Raw genomic sequence first — 25,372 nt, forward strand, 5'->3', positions numbered from 1 at the left:
CTCAAAAGATTGCTGATTGCTGCTGTTGGATAATTAAAGTCCTTTTAGATGCTGGTGATGTTTTTAAATAAGACACATTGCTGCCCACTGTGCCAAGCGTAGATTGGACTTTCCAAGTTTCCAAAATGGGACTCCCTCCCTCAGCTTGAACATCTATTAAAGAATCTTATCAGAGAGAGCTTCCACCCGAGATACAAGGCCCTCGACATGTAATCATCATTGTGGATATATTTACCATCTGATAGAGCTAATAACACATACTTCAGTTGTAATAACAGAAAACCCATTTCTCACTTAAGTATAGAAGGTGAAGTGAGTTTTACATTTGGGGATCTTGGCAAGATAGTTGCCTCTCGTCTGGTGCATCCTATAGTATTAAAGTCTTCAAAGTGTTCTCTTAAGAAAGAGCATCTGAGTGCTGTTGATTTTCCATCTAGGTAACAGAAGGCTTTGGAAAACCTCTCTAACATGGCTCGGTGAAGCAACAAAACAATAATACTCATCCCCTGCACGCCCTGGTGGGCATTAATAAAATTTCATCAGATGACTGGAACTGTGACTTTGGTTAGGTTAGTGTAACTTGGACTATATTGGTTTCTGACATCCCAAATGTCAGATAATATAAAATCCGTAGGACCTAGTTAATTTCATACCATGTTAGTTCTATCACCTTCATGTATTTTATGGAAAAAGAATCTAGCAACAGTCTTTTGTGGTTATTCCATTTCACATTTGGTATTTTAGAATTTGTCTCCTCAATTTTGGTTTCTCACTCCATATAAGAAACATGGATTAAGCATTTGATTCTCTTACACAATCTACCATGGTCACATTGAGACAGATTCCCAGATTGGTACTGTGTATGGGGATTAGCAAATATGAGATACTCTGTTCTCTCGTACAACACTACGAGAATAGACGACAACTGCCATATTTTTGGGTGAATACATCACAAGTTAAGTTTTTTCACATGCAGCAAGCTGAAGTCAGTCATGTTTTAGCCTAGAAGTCAGATGTTGAGAGTTATTTTTGCATGACATCAATGTATTTATATAGTGATCTTATATGTGCCAATGATATGCTTGCTTGGTACACACTTGTTGCCTCCCTTTAAAACCCATCTAAATATCTTCTCCCAATTTACTAAAGAAACTTGACGTTTCAATGGCCTCAAGATTAATTTGGTGGTGTTTTTGGCTGGCCTTCTGTAATTTCCTTCACATTCTTGTGAGTGACGTATTCATCATTCCTTCACTGCTGCTTATATCCCTTAACACTTAAAATAATCCTTGGTTTGCACATTTGTTTTAATGTACTACTGTGTTGAGCTATTCCATGATAGTAGATTATTCCAAGTCATTGGCTTGTCCAAGTCATTGTGTTGATGTCTTCAATTTGTTTAAAGTGATCTCTATTTATGAGCCCTTGAACAGCCTCTAATAAAATGAAACAAGAATCTTTGAAATAAATTATTTTCAAAAATAAACCAAGATTTACAATTGTGATGGAATGAAGAATTGATTCCAAGATACATATGGCGAGATAGGATATGTTTCTTTAATGATGCAAAAATCCTTTAACAAGTCAAATATTTATAAAAATGGCTAGCATGTAAACAAGGGTTCTAAAATATTAGCTTTTTTCACAACTCAAAGGGTATTTTTGAAAAAATATCAAAAATTTTAAGGTTACTTGTGCAAGAAATGCTGCAGCATATAACTTGTGGGTGTAAAACATCGAGTACATGAAAGTTAGCAGAAAACGTTTAGGGTTTTAAGTTTAAGAGCATAGAAAACGTGTCCTGATTTGATGCTTAGGAGATTCTTTCTCATATTACATTTTATTTCCTGACATTGAGAAACAGTAATTTCTATTTTACCATAATAACAAAATAAACAATATCAAACTTATATAACCTGCAGGAGAAATTTAGCATAAGAGAATAAAGATGCACTTACATCTTTTGAAGCAAAGTGAAGAATTGATGAAGATTTAGATTGCCATCCAGAAGAGTGCTTTAACACCCCTAAGTCACAGGAAGTTGGCATTGAATTAACAGAAGAACTTTTATATGAATCATCGCATGTAACAATGTCGATGCCCAAATCAGGAGGACTGAATCTTTTTGATGGTTGCCAATCTTTGCAGCTTTTGGAGGGTTGTGCGCTCAAGCTTGGAAACTACAAAGATAGAAAATACATATATATGATTATTTCAGCAGCACATTTAAAATTCACTCAGAACAAGGGTAGTGACCATCCAATTTTATATTGTTATCTTATATGTATCTCTTCCATCGTAATACCTCTAAGGATAACAAATGCCTGTACATGAACTATGAAAGAAATACATATAAGTTCCAGTCACAACAACCAAATGTATAATAATTCAACTGGCTGTGCAGGCCTTGAAAAATTGACAATCAACAATATTAAAATTCATATGATGAATGAATTTTTTCACTGTTCAACATTAATTAAAAATAATATACCAGCCAAAAAATAATTCTGAATAAATTCCAATAAAAAATTGTGTACTTTTAGTTATATCAAAAGACAGTACCCAACACAGTGATCAACTTTATGAAACAAGATTTCTTTTATCAGATAAGATTGATTTTGCAGGGCATATATTTTCTTATATTTTACGAGGAGGAGTTGTCAATCTCTAATATTAAGCCTATTTGTCTCAAGATGGAGAAAATTTGTAATCTGCCATTTGACAGAATTTGTAATACAAAAATTGGATCTTAAAGAAAGTAGCATTAGTGAACTGAAAACTTCTTAACAAAAATTGAACACCGTATAGACTCTTGGCCTTCAACACACATGGACTTAAGACAATGATGACTCGACTAACAAAGATGAGAACCCGTATCAATGTCCCTCATCTTATCAATCTCCACATAATGATATTCACTAAAAGTTATTTGCTCAAATGGCTGTACATAAAGATACGTCTTACCTACATGAACATATACTCACAAGCATAATAAGACTAGACTCTATTGTTCAAATGAGAACAGAGGGTGAGAAGGTGTTCCCATTGTTTACAGTCCACTTGGCCAATGATCAGTGGAGGCATTGTTTGAACCATGACACAGCCAATGCCAGAGGTGAAGGCAGAAAGCTTGTAGCATGTCAATCCAGTGAGTGAGTGTCAGAAACAAATATCATTCTTTGAAATTTCTTGGCATCCCAAGAGATGGGGATATTATTGGTAAAGAACTGGAAAAACATGGGAACTAAAAAATGCAATAGTTATTTTAAAGAAGAGAAGAATAGCTGATGTTTTTTTACATTTGAAGCCATCATAATTACATAGAGTGAATATGAAAGTAAACAAGAGCGTACAGCATGAATTTGAATATGGATTTCTTTCGCTGATCATAAATAATAGTAATATAAATGTCTTTAACCACATTAATAAATAACACTGCCAGAATGATAATGAACCATTAATGCAATAAAATGTCTGTAAGGTAAAAATGACTTGTTAACCCTAATGTTATCCTTAACTACTCAGTCGAAAAGAATAAAGTTTGAAACATCCACAACATGGTAACTACTATTGACAACAAAAGTCCCCCTGACCTCTTCAAATTGGTCTTAAGAATAGAAGTGGCAACGCTTATACTTGGCATTTCAGAACAACTTATGACCTAACATTATCTTAGTCACTTTGATCAGCAATATTTCCTACAATGTTGACATCAGTGTTGATGCTCGTATTAATTGAACACAGAACTAATAAGAATGCTACCTGAACACCATACCAATCAAGAGTGTAGATGTCACAATAATTACAGGATGCTTCTGATCAGGAATCGTAAGAATATTATTAATCACAAAAGGGTTTATGTTAAAAGACAATAATGATGACAACAATCTCAATGAGTACGACATTATTAACCGCTGATCTGTACCAATAAAAATTCCCAAACAAATAACTCAACCATATAACCATTTACAAATGAAATAAAGACAACAATATCTATTGACTAGTAGAAATCAGAGCACTAACATTTGTGATGCAACAATAATGAGTCATGACAATCCAAAGGAGAGCATAATCATTTGATAGTTTTTTCTAGCAATAACTATGGTCACAAATCATTAAATAATAACAACAGTATTCATTGATAAGTAGGAGATGATTTCCACAGCTAGTCAAATTGTGATGTGAATCCTGATATTCACATCACAACAGTATTCATTGTTATCAAAGGCAACAGCCATAGTCACTTGTACTGTCCTAAATTGGAAGCACTTCAATTTAGTGATTGTTTAGCTCCTCTTTAGTGTGTTTGCATTGTACACTTGCACTCTGCACAAACTTGTCTCAATTTCTCTCTCTATTTCCTAGGCGAATTCGGGGTAGGATGTAACACATCCTCCTTGATTTCCCTTTTTTTACTGTGCAAAAACTGAGGTAAGACCTAACCCATGTGGGGCCTTCTCTTCTTTTACCACTTTAACCTTACTTCCGCATTTAAAACTTTGTTTCCTGCTTATCTATTGAGAAAATCCATATGAAAACTGACCATTTGAGATCTTGAGGGGTTTTTCATGCCTAAAACCCTCTTGGGTGGGGGATGACCTCATCCTCTACTTGGGGTAAGGGATGGGATCGTCCCTTACCTTGGGTACCACAATTTCAGGACCTCGGGTCTATTTCAAATTTGGGGTTTTAACGCTTAATTTAGTCGGTGCTTGTGGGTTTTCGTCTCCGAAACACTATAAAACACCCTCTTTGGCTTCATTTGGTAATCTAAACATGAATGACATTGCGCAAGAGAAAAAGAATGCTTTGGTGGACACCCCAATTTGACGTAAGAGAAATTGCAAGGTGAAGACCAAAGGCTTTGTGATTCATCCATCAAAGCAAAAGAGTTGATCAAGCATTTTCAATTAAGCACTACAAACAACCTTCGAACAAGCATTCAAAACATCATGGAGTTGCAAACGGAATGTGAAGATAGCTAGAATTTAGCCCTTGGTGGCTTGATATGATTTCTTTGTTATTTTTGAGATCTACACTTTATCTCTTCATATTTACACGTTTTGTATGCACTCAAGTACACATTGATTAGATTTACATGCTAGGGTTTTACTTTCTAGAGTTAGAATTTGACATTTTTACATTACACTACATAGCTCCTAGCATTCTAGATCCAAATTCTAGATTCACAAGCACATCACATTACATTTTTTCTAATGACTATTTGTGGAGGTGGAAATCACCAAACCATGGGGTTGACCAAGGCAAACACCTATATCGCCACCCACACACACTTTCTTAGATTCGAAATATTCAGATCACAATTTTGAGAACAGATCTGAGGATCATTTTCAGAGCACTTTCCAGATCCATATTTCATTCCAAATTCTGACATTCCAAGGTCGAGGTCGAGGTCATCCCTGACCCTGCAGTTACAGACACAGTTCAGTTGCAAATCAAGGAGTTCAGATTGCAAATCTGTAGTTTCTGAGACCAATTTCAGGCTCGGGTAGAGGGCAAGGGCGAGATTGTCCCTAACACCCAGGTCATCCATGTCTAGTCCAGAAACATAGTTCAACCTAGTTTAGATTTGACAATTTCCAATGCCTCAAAACAGAAATCGGGTCATTTTGGGCTTCTGATAAACAGTAAATCGGTCATTTGGCCTCTTTTCTGCATTGATTCACACAGTGTACAAAATTCCCTATCCTCATTACTTACATTTCCTTTTCTAGATCTGATTTACACACGTTCATATCTCACATATTACATCCATATCAACTTTAGGGATCAACACAAAGAGATTTCCACACTTGCAAGGTTGAGGTCCTGTACTTTTGCTCTTCCTCCTTAGTAGCACTTGCTTCCCTAATGTAAGTGGAGTTCTTCCATTTGTGGGAAAGGATTTCCCCATTGATTCCCTAATGTAAGTGGAGTTCTTCCCCATTTTACCAAATTACATCACAAATCAGAATAAAGGTAGTCAAGTTTTCTATTTACAAGGTTTTCAAACCCAATTATAGCAGATGTCTTCACAGCTGTAGATAACTACTTTCGTTTTTCAAATAACAGCAGCAATAATTGTCTTATTACTTGGAAACAGATATAACTGCTATTCAATATCAGCAGCTGGACATCTTAACAGCTACTTAAGACTGTTCAAGGTTTCTAGCCCATTTATTAAAGTTCTAGACTAAAATGACCAAGAACTTGTAGGTATGATGCTTATATAAAAAAATAGCTCCATGGAGTTTCTTGAAGGGGGGTCATGGGGACAGGTTTTGGGGAACAAAGCCCTAATCTTGGGGAGAATGGAGGGATGAAAGAAGAGCTGATGAAAATACATTTTTGTTGGTATAACCATGCAAGTATTCCACCAGCATACTTCTCAGTTGGCACAGTCATAAGTGATTTACACCTCTCACTGAAACATTAAACACATTCAGTTTGGTAAGGTTCCTTTCTGTTAAGACCATAAAGTGCTTGATGGAGATGGTCTTACGGCCAGGGGATATTTCCCCCATGTCCCTGCAGCTCGGGAACATCGGGATTTTTGGAAGGGATATGTTCCTGTGGAACACTGAAATAAACTAATTTACTGTCATTATATTGGTGAAACTTTCAGCAAAATATTTTTAAGAAAGTGGAACCCTGCCAAGAAAAGATATATCGGAATATATCATGATATTTGAAAGATATCTACTTCTATGCATATACTTAATTACTAACTACTTGCAACTACAAAATTATTCAAATGGCCATGTGAATTTCAAATGGGCATTATTGCAACATTTCCTCACCACAATGACCATTTGGTGAGACTTGAAATTTATCTCCAAATTTGTGAAATTTACCTTTGTCCTTTGAGGTACATATTTGCTGCCCTATTCTCTGTGCTACAGTAGACTATCTCAAGATCTTTTCATTTTATCAGCTCACAGATGAAATGTTGAATGTCTAAGTATGTCTTTAGTCCTGCCATGTGAAATTGGATTACTGATCATTTATTTGTATTTTTGACTGTTTGATCATTTTGGAGTTGGGACTTATATTACATTTATTGTGGGCTTTTAATGCTGCATTTACAATTTGATGAATTTTATTATTTTGCGTGTTATTAGTTCTGGTGGTTGGCAAGAAACTTCTATGGTTCCTTTAACTGAAACAGGACTTGCTTAGAGTATATTTGTGTTACGTGTGATCAATCCTGGAAGACATTTGGAGAACACAATAGGATAAATGTTTGCTATAGAGTAAGTAATGTAAATAGTATTTAAATGGAAAACAAAAAATAGACGTGTTTAATAGCACTCAGAACAATATTGACAATAAAAATTGTAATGAAATTTGTATTAATGTTAATAGTTCTATACATGACAAATCTCCTCAAAAGGAAGCACATTGTACAAATATGAATTCAACAAATATACGAAGTAATAATCTTCATTGAAGATGAGACAAGTCATCTTTCTGAAATCATTCCAAAGGTAGCACCACATCAAACTAGGTGGTGGTAATGAAATATGTTGACTTATTGTTGGGGTTGTACCCCTTGAATCTGCAAAGGAGGTGAACCAAGCTAAAATCAATAATATTAGTCTCCATGTACTGAGTGAAAGCATTGTTTAGTATCTCCTGGGTTGAGTTTCCATTCATGTTACCGAGTGAGGGCGAAATTCTACTACATTTTCTACCTTGAGATGGAAAACAAACTTGTTACATTCTATGATCCAAGAAAGAGCCCACTTCTAGTATGTTTCCTTGTCCAGATTTGGTGTTTTGTGGGATACCTCTTGACCCAAGGGGAGTCCACATTCAGTTATTTTCCTTGTGTAAATTTGTGCACTGCAAATGACTGTTAAACTTATATCAGTCTGTGAAAATACTAATCTAAATATATCAGACTCTAATAATACTGATCTGAACTCTGGCTTTGCAGGTAATAATAAGTCACTACAGATATGAATCAGATAACTATCCAATTGAGAGATAAGTCTTACTGCATTTTATTTCTGATGTTTGATCTGATGTTATTGTAGAGAGACGGAACCATTTATTAATTTCGATGATCTATCTCTTGTGATCGGTCATCTTATATATTGTAATCAAGAGGCATATGAGGGGCAGTTGTGACTGTTCAACTACATGTCTCTTTGAAGAGACATAAATGCATAAACTTAATTAGACAACAAACACAAAGGTTATCGAGTATGATTAGTCATCAAAAAAAATATCAAGAGACCCTATGGTTGTCAGGTATTATTCTTTACTAAGCCAATTTCAACATTAAAGCCTCTGATCTGAATATAAAGGATCACAACTCGATCCCATACGATTGTCATTCAATCGATCTTGATCAGGGATTTATTGCCTGAGCCAAGAGATGGACATAATCTGATTGCTCAGATTTTCATACTTAGCTCAATACAAGGATGATCCCAATAGGATAATTTTAATGTCTATGCATGTGTGTGTGTGCATGTATATCAGTTCTCATGGTGAACTAGTATACATACATGCACACACATGTACATATAGTTGTCATTTTGGTATGTCCTTGAATTCTGACCGACACTATCATATCTTAACACTTCCTCTTAGCTAGGGAAGATAACTAAGCATGAACTAGCTTAGATATCACCTAACACATGATATCAAGGAGAATACAGAACATCAAGTCACATGACATTCATATATCCTAGTTATGGTATGTGCACTAACATCACGTCACATGATGTCTACCATAACCTATCATGACATGTCCACGGATATTACGGCACATAATATCCACCATGACTATCTCATTAAGAACATATTGATACATAACTGATATCAAGTCAGCATGATAGCTATCAATAAGTTCAAGAGATATTTCCATGAATATCAAGTCAACATGGTATTCATCATGATAGTGAACATTGTAAAGTCATCACCTTACAATGTTGAATACAAGTGTACATTATCAGAAAGATCGTCACCTTTAAGTAATGTATACAAGGGACCCATAAAGTCATAGAATCACACAAATGGCATCCATCATATTAGAGGGTGGAACAAGGGTTCCACTTGAAGTTTCTCTCACACTAAGAGTCCAATAAAGTACATTTCAAGAAATCACTGATGTGAAGACTGCGTCTTAGCAGTGGCTTCATTCTTCACAACTCCAAGCTAGTCTCCAAATGCACAAACTTTGGTAAGAGACTTAGTGAGAATATCAGCCATTTGTTCTTTAGTAGTAATGTACCTTGTCTAAAAAAAAATCTTCATGGTCTACTCCCTCTAAATCACTATGATCAAAGATCCACTTGACAGAGCTTCTAGTGACTCTCTCTGCTCTGATCACAACATTATTTGTAGGAGTAGCTTCTCATATTCAAACATTCTTGTCTGATTTCATAGTAACATGAGTGAATGTAATAAACTATGGATTTATCCCCACGCTTGGTGACACTAATATTCATGATAATGTGGCTTCTATATGAAGCTTCAAGTACATGCATCAACCCCTTGATCTTCTCGTCCAAGGTTGCCTTAGATTTTTTTTTTGAATGTGATATCAACCTTCAAACCTCCTCATCTATGGTTTCTTCTGGTAGATTATCGAACTCCCTCTTGATTGCTATAGTTTCCTAGTCACTAGAGAAGTTATCCCGACATGATCTTCTCCATCTACATCAATACAACTAAGATCATCAAAAGTTGACTGAATCATATCCTCTATATGCTTCTTCTCTTTCCAAGGTTGCCTCTAACAAAGTGTCAGACTCCCTCTTTTTATATAAGGATACTCATGATTCTGATCATTAAAAATCTGTTGCTCCAATAGCCTCAATTTATCTAGTATGAACGTCAAATGACTAATGAATCCTACATCAAAACTTCTTTGGAGCTATTGTCATAGGGTTGAGTCCTCCGCAATATACGGTAACATGCCTAATGTACCATTCTTCTTTTCCTACAAGATTATCCTCATAGACAAAGGAAAAGATCAAGGCAACGAACAAATGAATACTTATCTGCACATCCTTGACACAAGTTGCTTTAATGAAGGTCCATATGCATCAAATCTGAAAACGTCTCGACATAAGCATTTGTCAAACAATGGGAATGGAACATTGGCTATCATTACACCCCCCCCCCCCCCCCACAATGTAAACTTCCCACTTACTCCATTTTATAGAGTTCTCAATCATTATTTTATCTCATGACTACACACATCAAGATTGTACGTGGTACTTTGCAGCCATTTTCTGTTTCAAATCATTGCCATTATTAATTGTTGTATTTCATCAATCTTTACAGGTCCACTCTTCTTTTCTAGAAGAAACTTTAAATGCAGTATCCTCCATTCCATGATACCCAAGTGTAATTTGAACTTTTAGTTCTCTATCAATGTAAGGTGCCATTCTTGTTTTCATCATTTGTCTCACTATCCAAGGACAAGTTTTGCAACATCTGGACCTGTGGTCATAGTTTCAGCTAAGAATGCAGTCTCAGGCAAATCTCACCGCTATAGTGTTGGTAATTCAATTTGCAATGCTCCAATCACGTACTGGTCAAGGAACCTCAAATCAACTCTACAGGGATCCACTTCAACAGAGAGCTCGTGAGTCATACATCTCCAACGTGTGAGCTCAACACTAAACACAGAAGTCATATTCGCTCATTAATCACCATTCCTTATTATTTCGCAATATGTCATATTTGTTGCACCTATCTTATGCAACTTCCTATAAATTATTAGTTTGCATCATACTTTTAGATCACATAAAATTTGCAGCCAACAATAGATCATTGCAGAGACACACACTCCAAAATAACTGCCTCTAGAGAAATGATAATCAACATTTTCTTGATTTAACTTAAAATGCAAAGTCAGTTCACCAACCGCCTATTCCAGTGACTAACTCTGAATAATAATTACCATCTCAGTCATCACAATCTGCAGACTCCAACTTCCTATTTATAAAGGATTCTTTCCTTGCACAAAACAAAAGTAGAATAATATTGTTTTCTCATAATGAATGTTGTTGGATGAGAAATTGCTCCAAACATCAACCAATAGTCCCAACTTTAGGATATTGATTCAATGCACATTTGGCTCCCTATTTGTTAAACCATACATGCATTCTTTATCCTCACCTTTATTCATTGGCAATAATAGCTTCAGGTTTCTGAAAATGACACAGACCATCTGTAATTGGACCTATTAATCATCACTTGAGAACTCTATGTTTTGATTCCCTGTGTATGACATAAATTGAAAAGAGTATTGTAGATGGCACTGATCATGATATTACAACAATAGGAGTGGCCAAGTCCACACTAATCCTCTTATATCTCAGACATATTAGATAAGTGATTATGTGGTAGTGAAACCAGCAATTCGCAGAAGCACACCACAAGCATTCAACAACTCTTTTCTTAGCTGACATACATTTTCAGTATTACCTTTTACATCAGTACACTTCACACCACACATTTTTATATTATATTTGACCCAATATATACGCATCAATTATTTCCGTCTATCCATGGTTGTAGAATGTCCAAGAATTTCAAGACAAGACCATTCTATTTCATACAGATTATTTTTTAATATTTATCCTGTTTATCTCTTCTAATTTGAATATGGAAGACAATTGATAAGATTCCCAATTCTAGTTCATTTGCTGTCATTAGTCTCTTTATCTTTGAAGTCATGATTAAGTCAGTTCCTGAAAATAACTATTTCTCTTCTAACTATAATCTCTATGTTTAAGACACATTATCTCTGCTAATTTGATAAAACAGCCAAATCACTGTGAATGTCTTCATCAACAAGTGATGTTGACTTGACAATCATCACTGTATTGCTATATTTCTTTAGACTCGGTCCACGTTCCAACCGTACAATTCCAAATAGCAATTGAACTTTGGAAATAATCATAATTGCTAATGATACGTTAGCTTCCATCACTAAATATAAGAACCACGTCACCTTTAATGTAAACAATTTCATATGTATACAGATGAATCAGCCACCTTCCACTATACAGGACAGATTAAGCAATCTATAGATTTAAGGGTAGCCGCTTCAGTTTAATGTTTTGTAAATAATGATATCACCTCTGGCATGGCAAATATAATATTCACTACAGAATAATATTCATTCCTTATGCTCACAGGCCTGTTATCAGGCATTTCATAGATTGTGAAAATCCATGAGCGACTGTACTTATTAAGTTAGGTGGTCTGATTTCTCAAGTTCAACTCTGATCTTCCTAACTTGGCTCTAACACCATGTAAATGACTGTTAAACTTATATCAGACTGTGATATCAAACTATGATATAATAAGTCGCTACAGATATGAATTAGATAACTATCCAATTGAGAGATAAGTCTTACTGCAATTTATTTCTGATGCTCGATCTGATGTTATTGTAGAGAGATAGAACCATTTATTAATTTCTAAGTTGCCAGTTCGGATTCTGGTACAGATTTTGGTTCGAAATTTGTCCAATTTTGGGGGAGGGTTGGATTCAGATTTGTTTTGGGTTCATCCGTACAAAAACATATGTTTTTTTAAAAATATGTGTATGTGTGTATATATATGCAACAACAACAACAAATAAATCCATGCATCACTATTCTAGTAGTAAAGCGACATAGCAAAATATACAGCCATATCTATGTTAGAAACAATAGTCCACCAAGACAACTATGGGTGGTGAATCAGTTATCCAATTAAAACAATTATCAACCTTAATTAATCTTAACCATTCAATCAAAGTAAACAGCAACTATAACAAGATGCACATACACAATTACACCAGATCTGTTAACTAGGAAAACCCTTGATCAGAGGGAAACCCTCGGTAGGAATGATGCCCACAAAGATATATTGATATACATACATACATTATATATATATATATATATATATATTTTCCTTGTTAGAAGATGGATCCTATTAGGAGTTTATAAACACATTCAGTACATAAGAATCCTTGTTAGGAGACTTTGAATCCCTGTTAGGAGTTGTAGAAGACAGATTGACCCACTATCCAAATAGCTTCTGAGGCAAGACCACTGAACTCACTATCCAACTAATCTCTGAACTATTCCTTGTAGAATAATTGTCTGTATTGTGCTTTAACCTCTTTCCTTTATCCTGTCAACTAGACCAATCACTGTCAAGCCTTGTAGACCAGGTCACAAACCTTGGCTCCAAATATCAAACCTCGGATCTCACAATAAAACCTCGGCAATGAAGCTTTCTCCAACTTCGCTCTGCTCTGCATATCAACTTGTTTCTCTTTTGTTTCGCTCTTTTTGCTTCTTGCAATCGTTCATACATTCCTCTGTAACAAAGGAAAATGTCCTCCTTTTATACCGAATCCATAAAACAATTCCCTGAGTCGGCTATTAAACCTCAATTTATTATTATAGGACCTCATTAAGAACATGTTATACTTAGCAATAACATTAATCTATCACCTTGTAACTTGAATAACTTTTTGTATATGTAATATCATGACGAGCGAACTTAGCCACATCATCTCCAACATGTATTCTACATGCCTTAACCTTGCTTCTCAAAATAACAACACTGCTAAAAGATAAAACAAGTTTACCAAAACATGGTTTTGTAAACTCTATCTCAGAATAGTCTTCACCAAAACTTGCATAACTTCTTCCAGACTTAATATCTTATGCTTCTGAAGTTAGCCACATATACTAGACAATGTTATGCTTCTGAAGTTAGCTACATATACTAGACACATAGTAGTATCTCCCTTTAACCTCACTTAGTGAAAGTACTCAATGATCTATCCGTACCAACTTGATCTTTCCGTTGTTCTTCTGTCAGATACCATATAAAACTATTATGTTGACATCAATGACTAACACAGTCATAAATGTAACATATCATCATGATAATGATCTAATCATGTTTCTACAATACTCCCCCATAGAAGTATCATCAGCATTCATGCTTCCAACAATCTCCCCTTTTGGCATTGATGGCAACATAGATGAAAAACATCTAGTTCCAAAAATACCAACATTAAAGACTGTTATCCTTTCTTTTCAAATCCTCTTTATCAATCATTCTCCCCCATTGATATACCTCAATGTGCTCTATATCAAACTATTTTTCATGTTGTAATCTCTCCCCCATTGACATCAATGTCAAAGTTTCAGCAACCATCTATCTCTGCAACAACTGCCTCTGACTTGCTCAAGTGTCCAAAGACACTATTCAAAACAATATCTATCAAGAGTCCTAGATGACTCTGTCCATCACAGATACTCCCCCATACAAGAAGCATTAGCATTCAGTCCAGACAAACAATAGTGTTTTGTAACACTAGACTGATGCATTCTTGCATCTTCTACTCTGATTTAGGTAGGGGCATAACCCCTAGCATACCTCACAAATACTCAAAAGTCTCTTTGGGAAGAGGCTTGGTGAAAATATTTGCAATCTTCTCTTTGGTGCTTATATACTCCAACCTAATTTCCTTTTCTGCAACTCTCTCTCAACATGTGATATTTGATAGCAATGTACTTAGTCTCATAATGCAACACTAGATTCTTAGACATATTCACTGTGCTTGTGTTATCACAATGTATGACAACAGGTTCACTGAATTCTATCCTTATATCTTTCAGCATCTGCTTCATCCAAACAACTTGATTACAATTGTTTGCTGCTGCAACATATTCTGCCTCTGTTGTATTTTGTGAGGTACAGTCCTGCTTCTTGCTGAACCAAGAAACCAATATTCCTTCAAGAAAGAAAGCTCCACCACTGGTTATCTTTCTGTCATCCATACTACCTGCCCAATCAGTATCAGTATAAGCATATAAAGTGAAATCATTAGATCTATCATACCATAATCCGAACTCTGGTGTTCACTTCAAATATCTAAATATCCTTTTAACTGTTGCATAATGTGCTTCTCTGGGATCAACTTGAAATCTTGCAACAATTCCAAATGCATTTGCTATATCCAACCTTGTGTGAGTCAAATATTGCAATCCTCCAATCATAGATCTGTACTTCTTATGCTCAACAGTAGGTGTCTCATCCTTTGTAGATAACTTATGTCCAGTTATCATAGGTGTTCTAATTGGTTTACATGTTTCCAAACCAAACCTTTTCAATAGATCTTTCAAATACTGAGAAATAAAGATTCATTCTTTAAATAAAGATTCCTTCTTTATCCTGCACAATCTGTAATCCTAGGAAGTACTTCATCTGTCCTATCATGCTCATTTCAAATTCCTCCATCTCTTCTGTCAACTTGTCACTTTCATCATCATTTCCTCCAAATATAATATCATCAACAAATATTATCAAAATCATCAATCCATCATCTATTTCTTTCCAATATAGATTACTGTCTGTCATACCTTTTCTAAATCCAAACTTTGTCAAATGCTTGTCCAACCTTGCATACCAAGTTCTGGGTGCTTTTTTTAAGCCATACAATGCTTTCTTCAATCTACATACCATGTCCTTGTCATCTATTAAAGGAAAACCTTTAGGTTGTTCTATGTATACCTCTTCTTCAAGTTCTCCATTCAGAAATGCTAACTTGACATCCATCTGATACACTTTGAATTTCTTATGTGCTGCATAGGCTACGAATAACCTTACTGCTTATATTTTTGCCACAGGAGCATAGGTTTCGTCATAGTCTATTCCTTCTTGCTGTGAGTAACCTTTACATACCAATCTCACTTTGTTCCTTACAACTTCACCTTGTTCAGTCATCTTGTTCCTGAATACCCATTTTGTTCCTATCACATCCTTGTCTATTGGCCTGGGAACCAATTCCCATGTCCCATTCTTCACTATCTAATCCAATTATTCTTTCATAGCTTGCTTCCAATAGTCATCTTTACATGCCTCATCTGTATTCTTTAGTTCTACTTGAGATATCAGACATAATTCTTCATTGATTCTGCTTCTTGTCGTCACACCTTTATCTCTGCTACCGATGATTTGCTCTGGTGGATGATTCTTTGTCATATTCTTACCGGAAGTAGGAGTTGTTATCTCAACTCTTAACTCTATTCTAGGTTTCGAAATTTGTTCTTGCCTTAGCTCTCCTTCATTCTGCAAATCATTGTTAATCTCAAAAAATACTTCATCATTCCTTGGTTTAGTAACAACATTCTCATCATCAGAATTATAGTCAACTATTCTTTCTTGTATCCTGAATTTCTCATCAACTCTTACATTTGCACTTTCAACAATAGTCTTAGTTCTCAGATTATAACATCTATAAGCTCTGCCTTGTAATGAATAACCAAGAAACATACCTTCATCACTTCTAGCATCAAATTTACCAACATCATCATCTCTTTTAATATAATATTTGCTGCCAAAAATTCTGAAATACTTAATTGTAGGTGAGTGACCAAACCACAGTTCATAAGGGGTCTTGTTTGTGTCCTTCCTGACTTGCACTCTGTTCATAGTGTAGACTGTTGTATTCACAGCTTCTCTCCAAAACATCTTGGATACATCATTCTCAACTAACACAACTCTTGCTATTTCTGTTATTGACCTGTTTTTTCTTTCAATCCCATTTTGTTCAAGAGTCTTCAACTCAACTCTTTCTTCTGCTCTAGGATTGAATCTCTTCTCTTTAATCTGATTCTCATTCTGCAAATCATTGCTAATGATAACTTCCACATTTTCATGGTTAGCCTTTGGATCAACAATAGTTACCAAAGCTATCTCTTCTAATACTTCCTCTTTCTTAACTAATTCAGGTTCATTATCACAATCATTCAAGAATCTTTCCACACTTGCTTTAATTTCTTCATCTTCATCAGAAAGTGAACTCTTTCTAGTTTTCCTTACTCTCTTAGGGCATGTAGATGAAAAAAGACCAAACTCATTACATGTCCAACAGACAAAAACTTCCATACCTTCTGGCTCTCTTTTCATGAGGAGATCGATAACCTTCCTTGATCTTTATGTCTTCTTCGAATCTCGATATATCTTTACTTGTGCCTCTATCCAAAAACTCAATGCTCAAATCTGTACACAATTTTGATCTCTTACCAAGAAGCTCCATCTTCTGGGTGTCGAAATTTCCTCCATCAGACTCAGAACTATCATTTTTGAAATAACTCGCCACTGATCTCCCAAAGTTGTTAAGCTTATCCTTCAAGGACCTGGTGCTCTGATACCAATTGTTAGAAACAATAGTCCACCAAGATAACTGAGAGGGGAGGTGAATTAGTTATCCAACTAAAACAATTATCAACCTTAATTAATTTTAACCTTTCAATCAAAGAAAACAACAATCATAACAAGATGCACATACACAACTACACTAGATTTGTTAACTACGAAAACCCTTGATCAAAGGGAAAACCCCAGTGGGAATGATGTCCACAAAGATATACTAATATATATATATTCCTTGTTAGAGGATGGACCTTGTTAGGAGTCTATAAACACATTCAGTACATAAGAGTCCATGTTAGGAGACTTTGAATCCCTGTTAGGAGATTCCAACCTTGTTAGGAATTATACCAACCCTGTTAGGAGTTGTCGAAGACAAAAGGACCCACTGTCCAAACAACTTCTGGGGCAAGACCACTGAACTCACTATCCAACTGATCTCTCAACTATTCCTTGTAGAATAATTGTTTGTATTGTACTTTAACCCCTTTCCTTTGTCTTCTCAACCAGACCAATCACTGTCAGACCTTGTAGACCAAGTCACGAACTTCAAATCCAAATATCAAACCTCGTATCTCACAATAAAACCTCGGCAATGAAGTTTTCTCCAACTTTGCTCTACTCTGCATATCAACTTGTTTCTCTTTTGTTCCGCTCTTCGTGCTTCTTGCAATCGTTCATACATTCCTCCATAACAAAGGAAAATGTCCTTCCTTTATATTGAATCCATAAAACAATTCCCTCCGTCGGCTATTACACCTTCTCAATTAATTATTATAGGACCTCATTAAGAACACATTATACTTAGCGATAACATTAATCTGCCGCCTTGTAACTTGAATAACTTTCCATGCGTGTAATATCATGACAAGCGAGCTTAGCCACGTCATCTCCAACATGTCTTCTACACGCCCTTAACCTTGTTTCTTAGAATAACAACTTTGCTAAGAGATATAACAAGTTTACTAGAACATGCTTCTGTACACTCTATCTCATAACAGTCTTCACTAAAACTTGCATAATTTATTCCACACTTAATATCTTATGCTTCCAAGGTTAGCTACATATACTAGACACTTATAGTATCTCCCTTTAACCTCGCTTAGTGAAAGTGCTCAACAATCTGTCCATACCAACTTGATCTTTTTGTTGTTCTTCTATCAGATACCATAGAAAACTGCTATGTTGACATCAATAACAAACACAGTCATGAATGTAACATATCATCATGATAATGATCTAATCATGTTTCTACAATACTCGCCCATAGAAGTATCATCAGCATTCATGCTTCCAACAATCTATGTTTCAGATCATTAAGATATTAATTGCATCATTTAGCCATACATACAGCATGATACACTTCCTTGGTCATATGCATGGAACATATTTCCATATCAAGGGGGCAGTTTGAGAATGAAAGAAATTTTCAAAAGATAATGCAGTTATCTGAATTTTTATTTTGTATTGGTTAGAGGATTTCTAACAAGGTTAGATCAAAAGTTGAGATTCAAATTTTAAGCCCTGGATTCAAAAACATCATATCTTCTTAAAGAAATTCCTCTATAATCATCAATTTGGATTTCCTCTATAAGAAAACACTTTGAAAAAGTCTAAAAAAATGTTTTGAGATCAAAAACAGCCTAGGTTCAGCCACTGGGCAGCAAATTCCTCAAAATTTGCTGCAAATTCTGCATGGGTTCCTCTGACAGAATTTGCAGAAAATTCGTAGCTCTACAAGCGAATCTGGGGAGAATTTGACAAGGATCAGACTTTCTACAGGATCGAACCAGAATTTGAGAGTTGTTGGAGAGAATCTGGTAACTTAGATAAATTTTGATAATCTATCTCTTGTGATCAGCCATATTATATATTGTAATCAAGAGGCATATAAGGGGTGATTGTGACTATTCAACTGCATATCTCTTTGTAGAGACACAAAGGCATAAACTTAATTAGATAATAAACCCAAAGGTTATCAGGTTTGATTAGTCACCAAACATATTATCAAGAGACCCTATGGTATCGGGCATGATTATTTGCTAAGCCAATTTCAACATTAAAGCCTCTGATCTGAATATGTCATTCAATCAATCTTGATCAGAGATTTATTGCCTGATCCAAGAGATAGACATAATCTGATTGCTCAGATTTTCATACTTAGTTCAATGCAAGGATGATCTCGGCAAGATAATTGTATAAGTCTATGAATATGTGTGAGTATGCATGTTTACATGCACACACATGTGGATACAGTTGCCATGCTGGTATATCCTTGAATTCTAACTGACACTATCATATCTTAACATGCAAATTCCATTATATATCAAGAATCTTGGGATGGGGCCAGTCTTGATATTCTTTATGATATCAAGATAGAGTCTAGTTTGGTGTATTACTTATCACAAAGGACCTGGTTTCTATATTATTCCTTGTTCTAACTTCCATGATATGCTGCTTTGATTGAGGGATCTCCTTGGGAGAGGTGAGCCAAAATTTCATATTTCAAATGCCTTTGTTTGAAAGGGGCTGGACTCTATTGAGCTACTAAATTGCATGGAATTAGTTGTTCTTATTTGTTTTCGACTTGATTGAGAAGATGAAGTTAATTGGAGTTGCAAACCAACAGTGCTTCACAGTGACAATCATGAGAAGACACCTTTATTCAAAAATAGTCTCATAATTTGTTCGAATTACATGGGCAGTGCTTCACAATATCATCAGAGATCACCTTTATTCAAACATGATATGATGATGCTCCCTTTGAATTCTGACCTAGAGTTTTGAGTTATGATTACCAACTTGGAAGGTTCTAGCGCATGTGATATTGGACTCAGAAATTCACTTAGGCAACTGAAGGATTGATTTGGCAGGAACTAGTTCGTATGTTGAGCTCCTTTTATAAAGTCTCCTGTATTGATTAACTCTCAGTCTTTCTGCATTTGGGCTCTTTTCATAATCACCCATGCCAACTAATTAGTCCTCGTGAAATCTTTAAAGCTGTTTGAGGAAACCAGGGGCCTCACTTGTCCTATATGAATGACTTGTTGAAACAAGTCAATTAATAAAATTACATTCTTCCTGCGAAATACAATAATTTCCAGTACCCATAATATACTTAGAAACATAGTCTAGGAAAGTTAAATTTTACTAGAAAGTGTTCAGCTAGTGTGTGAGCATTCAGGTACCATGTACTGATCTCATAACAAGAAACACAACTATAACAATGCTGCAGTAACTAGCACTGGTGAAATAAAACAGAAAACAAAACAATCAAATTAAATGGAAGTCCAAGTTTGAGCAGACAGGGGTACAAAAGCCAACTTTCTAATCCCAAAGAAAGTGAAAAAATGTTTATGAAACAGTCTTATTGAACATCCTGAATGCTATTTACTTAGGCAAAACGTATAATAAGGAACTAAGACAGATGCAAAAAAATTATTGAAAAAATGAGTTAGGGAACATGGCTAAAAGGCACAGAAGCGACTAAACAGAAAAGAGAGTTTTAGTGAGGCTCTGAAATTAATTAAGATGCCCTCAGGAGTAGAAAATAAAATTAATTCATTCCGTGAAAACCAAGACACAATAGACTTGCTTGAAATACAATATTACATTTGTGAGTCTAAATAGAAATTATGTACATTTGAAGAGATGGAAGTTGTTAATTTAAAGGAAATAAAACCTCTGGCTAAATCTATTGCAACTTCACTTTAATAAACCTGAAATTTTGCCACATAATAACATAATAATATTTATGAAATGTTAGTTATCTAGCTGTTACAATAAAGCTAAAAAACCACACGATAATACTTAAGATGCCACTTAATGTGTTAATCAGAAGTGTGAGGCAAGAAAACTTAAGGAAAACATGAGGAATTGGGCTGTGCTGGAACAAGGATTGCACTGGATCTAAACCTGCTCCAAATTATCTAATCTGGAAGTTCCATTTCAAAGAAGCAATTTCAAGTCTTTTCAAATTGACTGAACTGGATTTTTTTTGAACATTTGATTAACAAAGACAAAAGAGGAAGGAAAAATTGATGAAATGGCTTAGGAAAACCATCATCAAAATGAATTTCGAAAAATGAAAAACTTTGTGAAAACAATATTGGTATTTACTTGGAATGAGTAAATTTAAAAAAGGAAAATATACTTTTTATGAAATGATAAGAAAAACGAAAAGTGATAAACAAGAAAGCAAAAAATCATGAAATCGCCTGAAAAGTACAAAACAACATATAACTAGGAATCTTTCAATACCATCCAATTTTTCACAGAAGTGCACGAATTTTATTTAGAAAGAATTAACATTAAGCTGACATTAAAATCACTATACCACGTGAATGTACCTGTTCGGACTGCATTTCTCCTTGGCATAACCACAACAGACCATCTTCAAATTTGTCTTCTGTTGTTTGATAGCTAGTTTCTTGTGGCATTAGCATTGAAGTAGAAGTTATATGCTGCATTCTCTCCAGAGACTGGTGTGTGATGCACTGCAACTCCGAATATCCTGCTTGATCTTGCAAATGATCCATCCCTGCTTGGCTTTGGTTTGCCCCATCTTGTTGATGAGGTGTATCTGGAATTTGTAACATGGGAGAGCATTGGAGTGATCTAGGTGTGCGTGGTCTTGAATCAGATATTGCTCCGTCCTGAACATTACCCCTCTGTTGTGCCTCAGAATTCTTTTCTTGGTTCAGCAATTGAAGTAGCTGTTGGTAAATTATCTGTTCATGTTTGCTGCATTGTGCCTGAAATTTTTGCAGCAAATCAAGAAACATTCAGTAAATATAGTGATCAATGAATGTCACATTACCTTTTTAACAGGACCTATCTTGTATATGTTTCAAATTCTGTAATAAACAGGATTTTCACCAAAAAGGGCACAATGCTGAGTAGAGGCAGCTAGGAGATAGATATTCATTTGTGCATATAGATGATATGGTCTATAGCTGACACCTGGGACTAAATTAATTCAATTTTAAAATTTATTTGCAAAATTGTGAACACCCTTGGGAGTGGTGCACTTCAAATATAGCAACAAAGCAAAAAGCACTAAAACTTTAAATGTATAAAGGAAGACTTAGGCTAAGAGGCCCCCAAGAAGACGCTAAAGATAAAGAGTATGATTAAAACTGTAGCAATCATCCTGTCATCCAAGGCTAAATTGACACCAGCAATGAGAGTTGTGTTGGTTGGGCAGGTTGTTGGAATTTTACAATCCCTAGGGCTAGGGAAATTCAACCTTCAATCGGTGTAACACCATGTTCTAAATTGGAGTGGGTTTTCATTGAATTCTGTGTAATGTTGGATTACTAGTATGGCAGTGGACAATCATTGTGCTCCTACCTGTAACCCTCAGTACTGCCTTCTCCAACCCGAGGTTTGAATGTCACAGTTGTAATTGGTGACAGGAGATTTTGAACTCTGAGGCTCACCAACTAAAGAAAACTAACTTGATTGTCGTTGGAGTTGGAAGAAAACATGTCCGAAATATTCAATAAAATTGGCAGCAAACCGAGACTGTTTTGCACTCCTCTAATAGCTACTACAAATGTTCAATAATGTACTTAATTTTCAAACTTATCTAGACACAACCAGTAGTATTAGCATCATAGAATAAGAAGTTTGAAAAGGTTAACTTTTCTGGGCTGTTTTCTTGCCAATTGGCCAAGCTTAATTCACAGAACTAAATCCCCAATTAGCAGAAATTCCGGTTGCCATTGCTAACGATTTATATGAAATTGCAAGGACGCTGTTAGACTCTTTGAAGAAAATGTCCTTTCAGTAAATCGTACATTTTCATAAAGTTCATAAACATTGTACGCTTTTCAGCTGCATTTTTTGAGCTATAAATTTCATGCGTATCATATTAAAGCTTTGGGAAACGCAGGATTACAATAGCTACTAATTTGTTCTTCGCCAAAATAATATCCTGGAAGCATTGACACCTTTAAATTTGATTTTAAGAAAGAGTATATTTGAGATTAGTTAGTACCTCAACGCACGGAGCTAAAGGCTTATCGTAGGAGGGCAAAGTCATGTACGATTCAAGTGGAACAACCCCGTCACCGAGCCACGGATCCACTGTTTTCCTTCCCGAAACAACACAATCCAGTGTGTCATAATCATCATACATGTAACTCCTGACGGTTTTATGACTATCAGCGATACCATGAGTCCCTAAACCTGAAAAGCCAACTTGTTTAAAGAGAGTCTTATCAATTCCAAACTTGGAAGCCAATTGTGTCGCAGATGGGCAGCCATCAAATCCCTCGATGGTATCATGCTCATGCTGTGCCCCCCTGGGACAGTTTTGACATTTCTTGCAGACAAGGAGGTCTTGGGTGCAGCAGCGAATTGACGCCTGATTATTTCCACATACATGACACAGCTGGGCTCGAAAGTGGCGTTTGGACAGTGAATTGGCAGAATGGACTTCATTGTCACAGCACAGGCAGAGTTTTGAATCATCTGCTTCGCAATATAATATTGCTTGTGATTCTTCACAGAAATCACAAGCCACAAATCTATCCATCAGATCTCAATTTTCAGAGCACTGAAAGGCTTCTCTCTCTAAAGGATAGGAATATAGTAAACCAAAGCACTCAGATAAAGATTATCTCATATTTTTATATCCAGAGTCATCTCCTCATCTTTGCTGACATGTAGAGCTTCATGTTCAAGCCAGCGGCGCTGTTCTGAACTTGGATGGCTCCCGTCTAAGCCTTAAGCTTCACCAACTTGAAAAAAAATTAACAAGTCTGAAAGAGGCAGAAGCTTGGAAATCATTCATGATTCACACAACAAAGAGAAGTAGCTAAGCCTTGGGCAATTTCAGCAAACAAAAGGTAGAGCAGTAGTTAAGCCTCTAGTTACCAGCAAGGAGAATTGGCTAGGTCTTGAGTACCCAAAAGGAAATAAAAGGATTTGTCCATTAAAAGACTCAACATGCTTTTAGAGGTAGACTAAGAGCATGATGTAAAGGAGGCTTGAGAGGTCCTCGGTCTTAAACCCCAAGTGGCACCTGGTTCATGAAAAATGCACCTCACTATAACACCCCAAATAGTATGGTTTTCAACCCCATTTCATAAAAAGCTGCTGATTTGTCTAGCTTTGCATTTGAATCCATTGCAGTTGAAGTTATTTTCCCGTTCCAATCCCAGCTGGACAAACACTTTTGTAAATGCAGAAGCGTGCATATCCTCTACCAAAACAGATTTTTTGCATTCTCCAGCTTCAAGCATCGGCTTCAATCTAATCCATCTCTCAAGAAAAGAACAATATACCATATATATCCAAAGTATGGACAGTAATTTTGATTTGCAGTTGCTTCCAGGATAACTCTAATTAGTCCTGTATTTCTGTCGTTCAATTTGATCCAATTCCTTTTCAATGCATTCGTCACATGTACCCAAATCATCTCATAAAATTAGTCCGACTTCTGACCCGCACTAAATGCCAGAAAAGCTCTTTTTTGACTTTTAGCTTGGATTTATCGAAATTAGAGTTTCCTTAAACTATTTTGTTTGCGGCATGATCTGAGTTTTCTTGTTCGAATTATTCTTACACATCACGATTTAATCGTATATTCGTGGATTCGAAATATAAAATGGGTGGTAAAATCTGGAAGGTGGGGTATGAATCTTTCTAAGTCGTGTCAGCCTCAATTTCAATCCAGTCCTTGCTGGCAGTGGTAATTACAATTTTTTCGGAGTACCGACCCATACTCGTAGAAAATCAGTCGCTATCCCAAAAAGTATTTTAGCTGTAGGCAAGAATTTGGAATCCCACATGTTCCTCGTCCCCAATTATTTCAAAGTCTGGATCTGTTCGTGGACGGTTCCGATGATTCCAAAGAATTGAAATGCTTGTATGATTTTTCTTTTGGTTTTTTCCCCATGTGCGATGTATTTACTGCGAGAAGGGTCTCATCTCCATTGATGGACTTTGAAGAATATGAACCGCAGGTTAGATTTGAGGGGCGGAAGACTGTGGAAGTGAGATTTTTGGTAGGTTTTCAAATACTTTTTTCGATTTAATGAACAAATAAAAGTTTTTTTAAATGACGTTCATAAGACCACAGCAGTCTAAGGCTGGGGTCCCATGGGCACCCGCTTGCTTAAAAATAGAGTAGGTGCTTCTGAGCATTTTTAGGAAGATTTAAAGGGGG

The 25,372-nt window shown here is 35.8% G+C and overlaps 1 protein-coding gene across 1 annotated transcript in view; it reads right to left on the reverse strand.

The window, feature by feature from the left end:
* The window catches only part of LOC149543474 (zinc finger protein CONSTANS-LIKE 14-like), a 41,867-nt gene extending 17,243 nt beyond the window's left edge, over positions 1–24,624 (reverse strand). The window contains exons 1-3 of the mRNA XM_089798275.1: positions 23,198–24,624; positions 21,546–21,950; positions 1,959–2,180 (exon numbers count right to left, since the gene is read on the reverse strand). Coding sequence (XP_089654401.1) covers positions 1,959–2,180; positions 21,546–21,950; positions 23,198–23,737 — 1,167 coding nt within the window. The 5' untranslated portion in view covers positions 23,738–24,624. The remainder of the gene's footprint in view (positions 1–1,958; positions 2,181–21,545; positions 21,951–23,197) is intronic.
* Positions 24,625–25,372: the final 748 nt, after the last annotated feature.

This window comes from Cupressus sempervirens, chromosome 8 (genome assembly GCF_028749045.1).
Source record: "Cupressus sempervirens isolate cs-2001-9-10 chromosome 8, ASM2874904v1, whole genome shotgun sequence".
Taxonomy (NCBI): domain Eukaryota; kingdom Viridiplantae; phylum Streptophyta; class Pinopsida; order Cupressales; family Cupressaceae; genus Cupressus; species Cupressus sempervirens.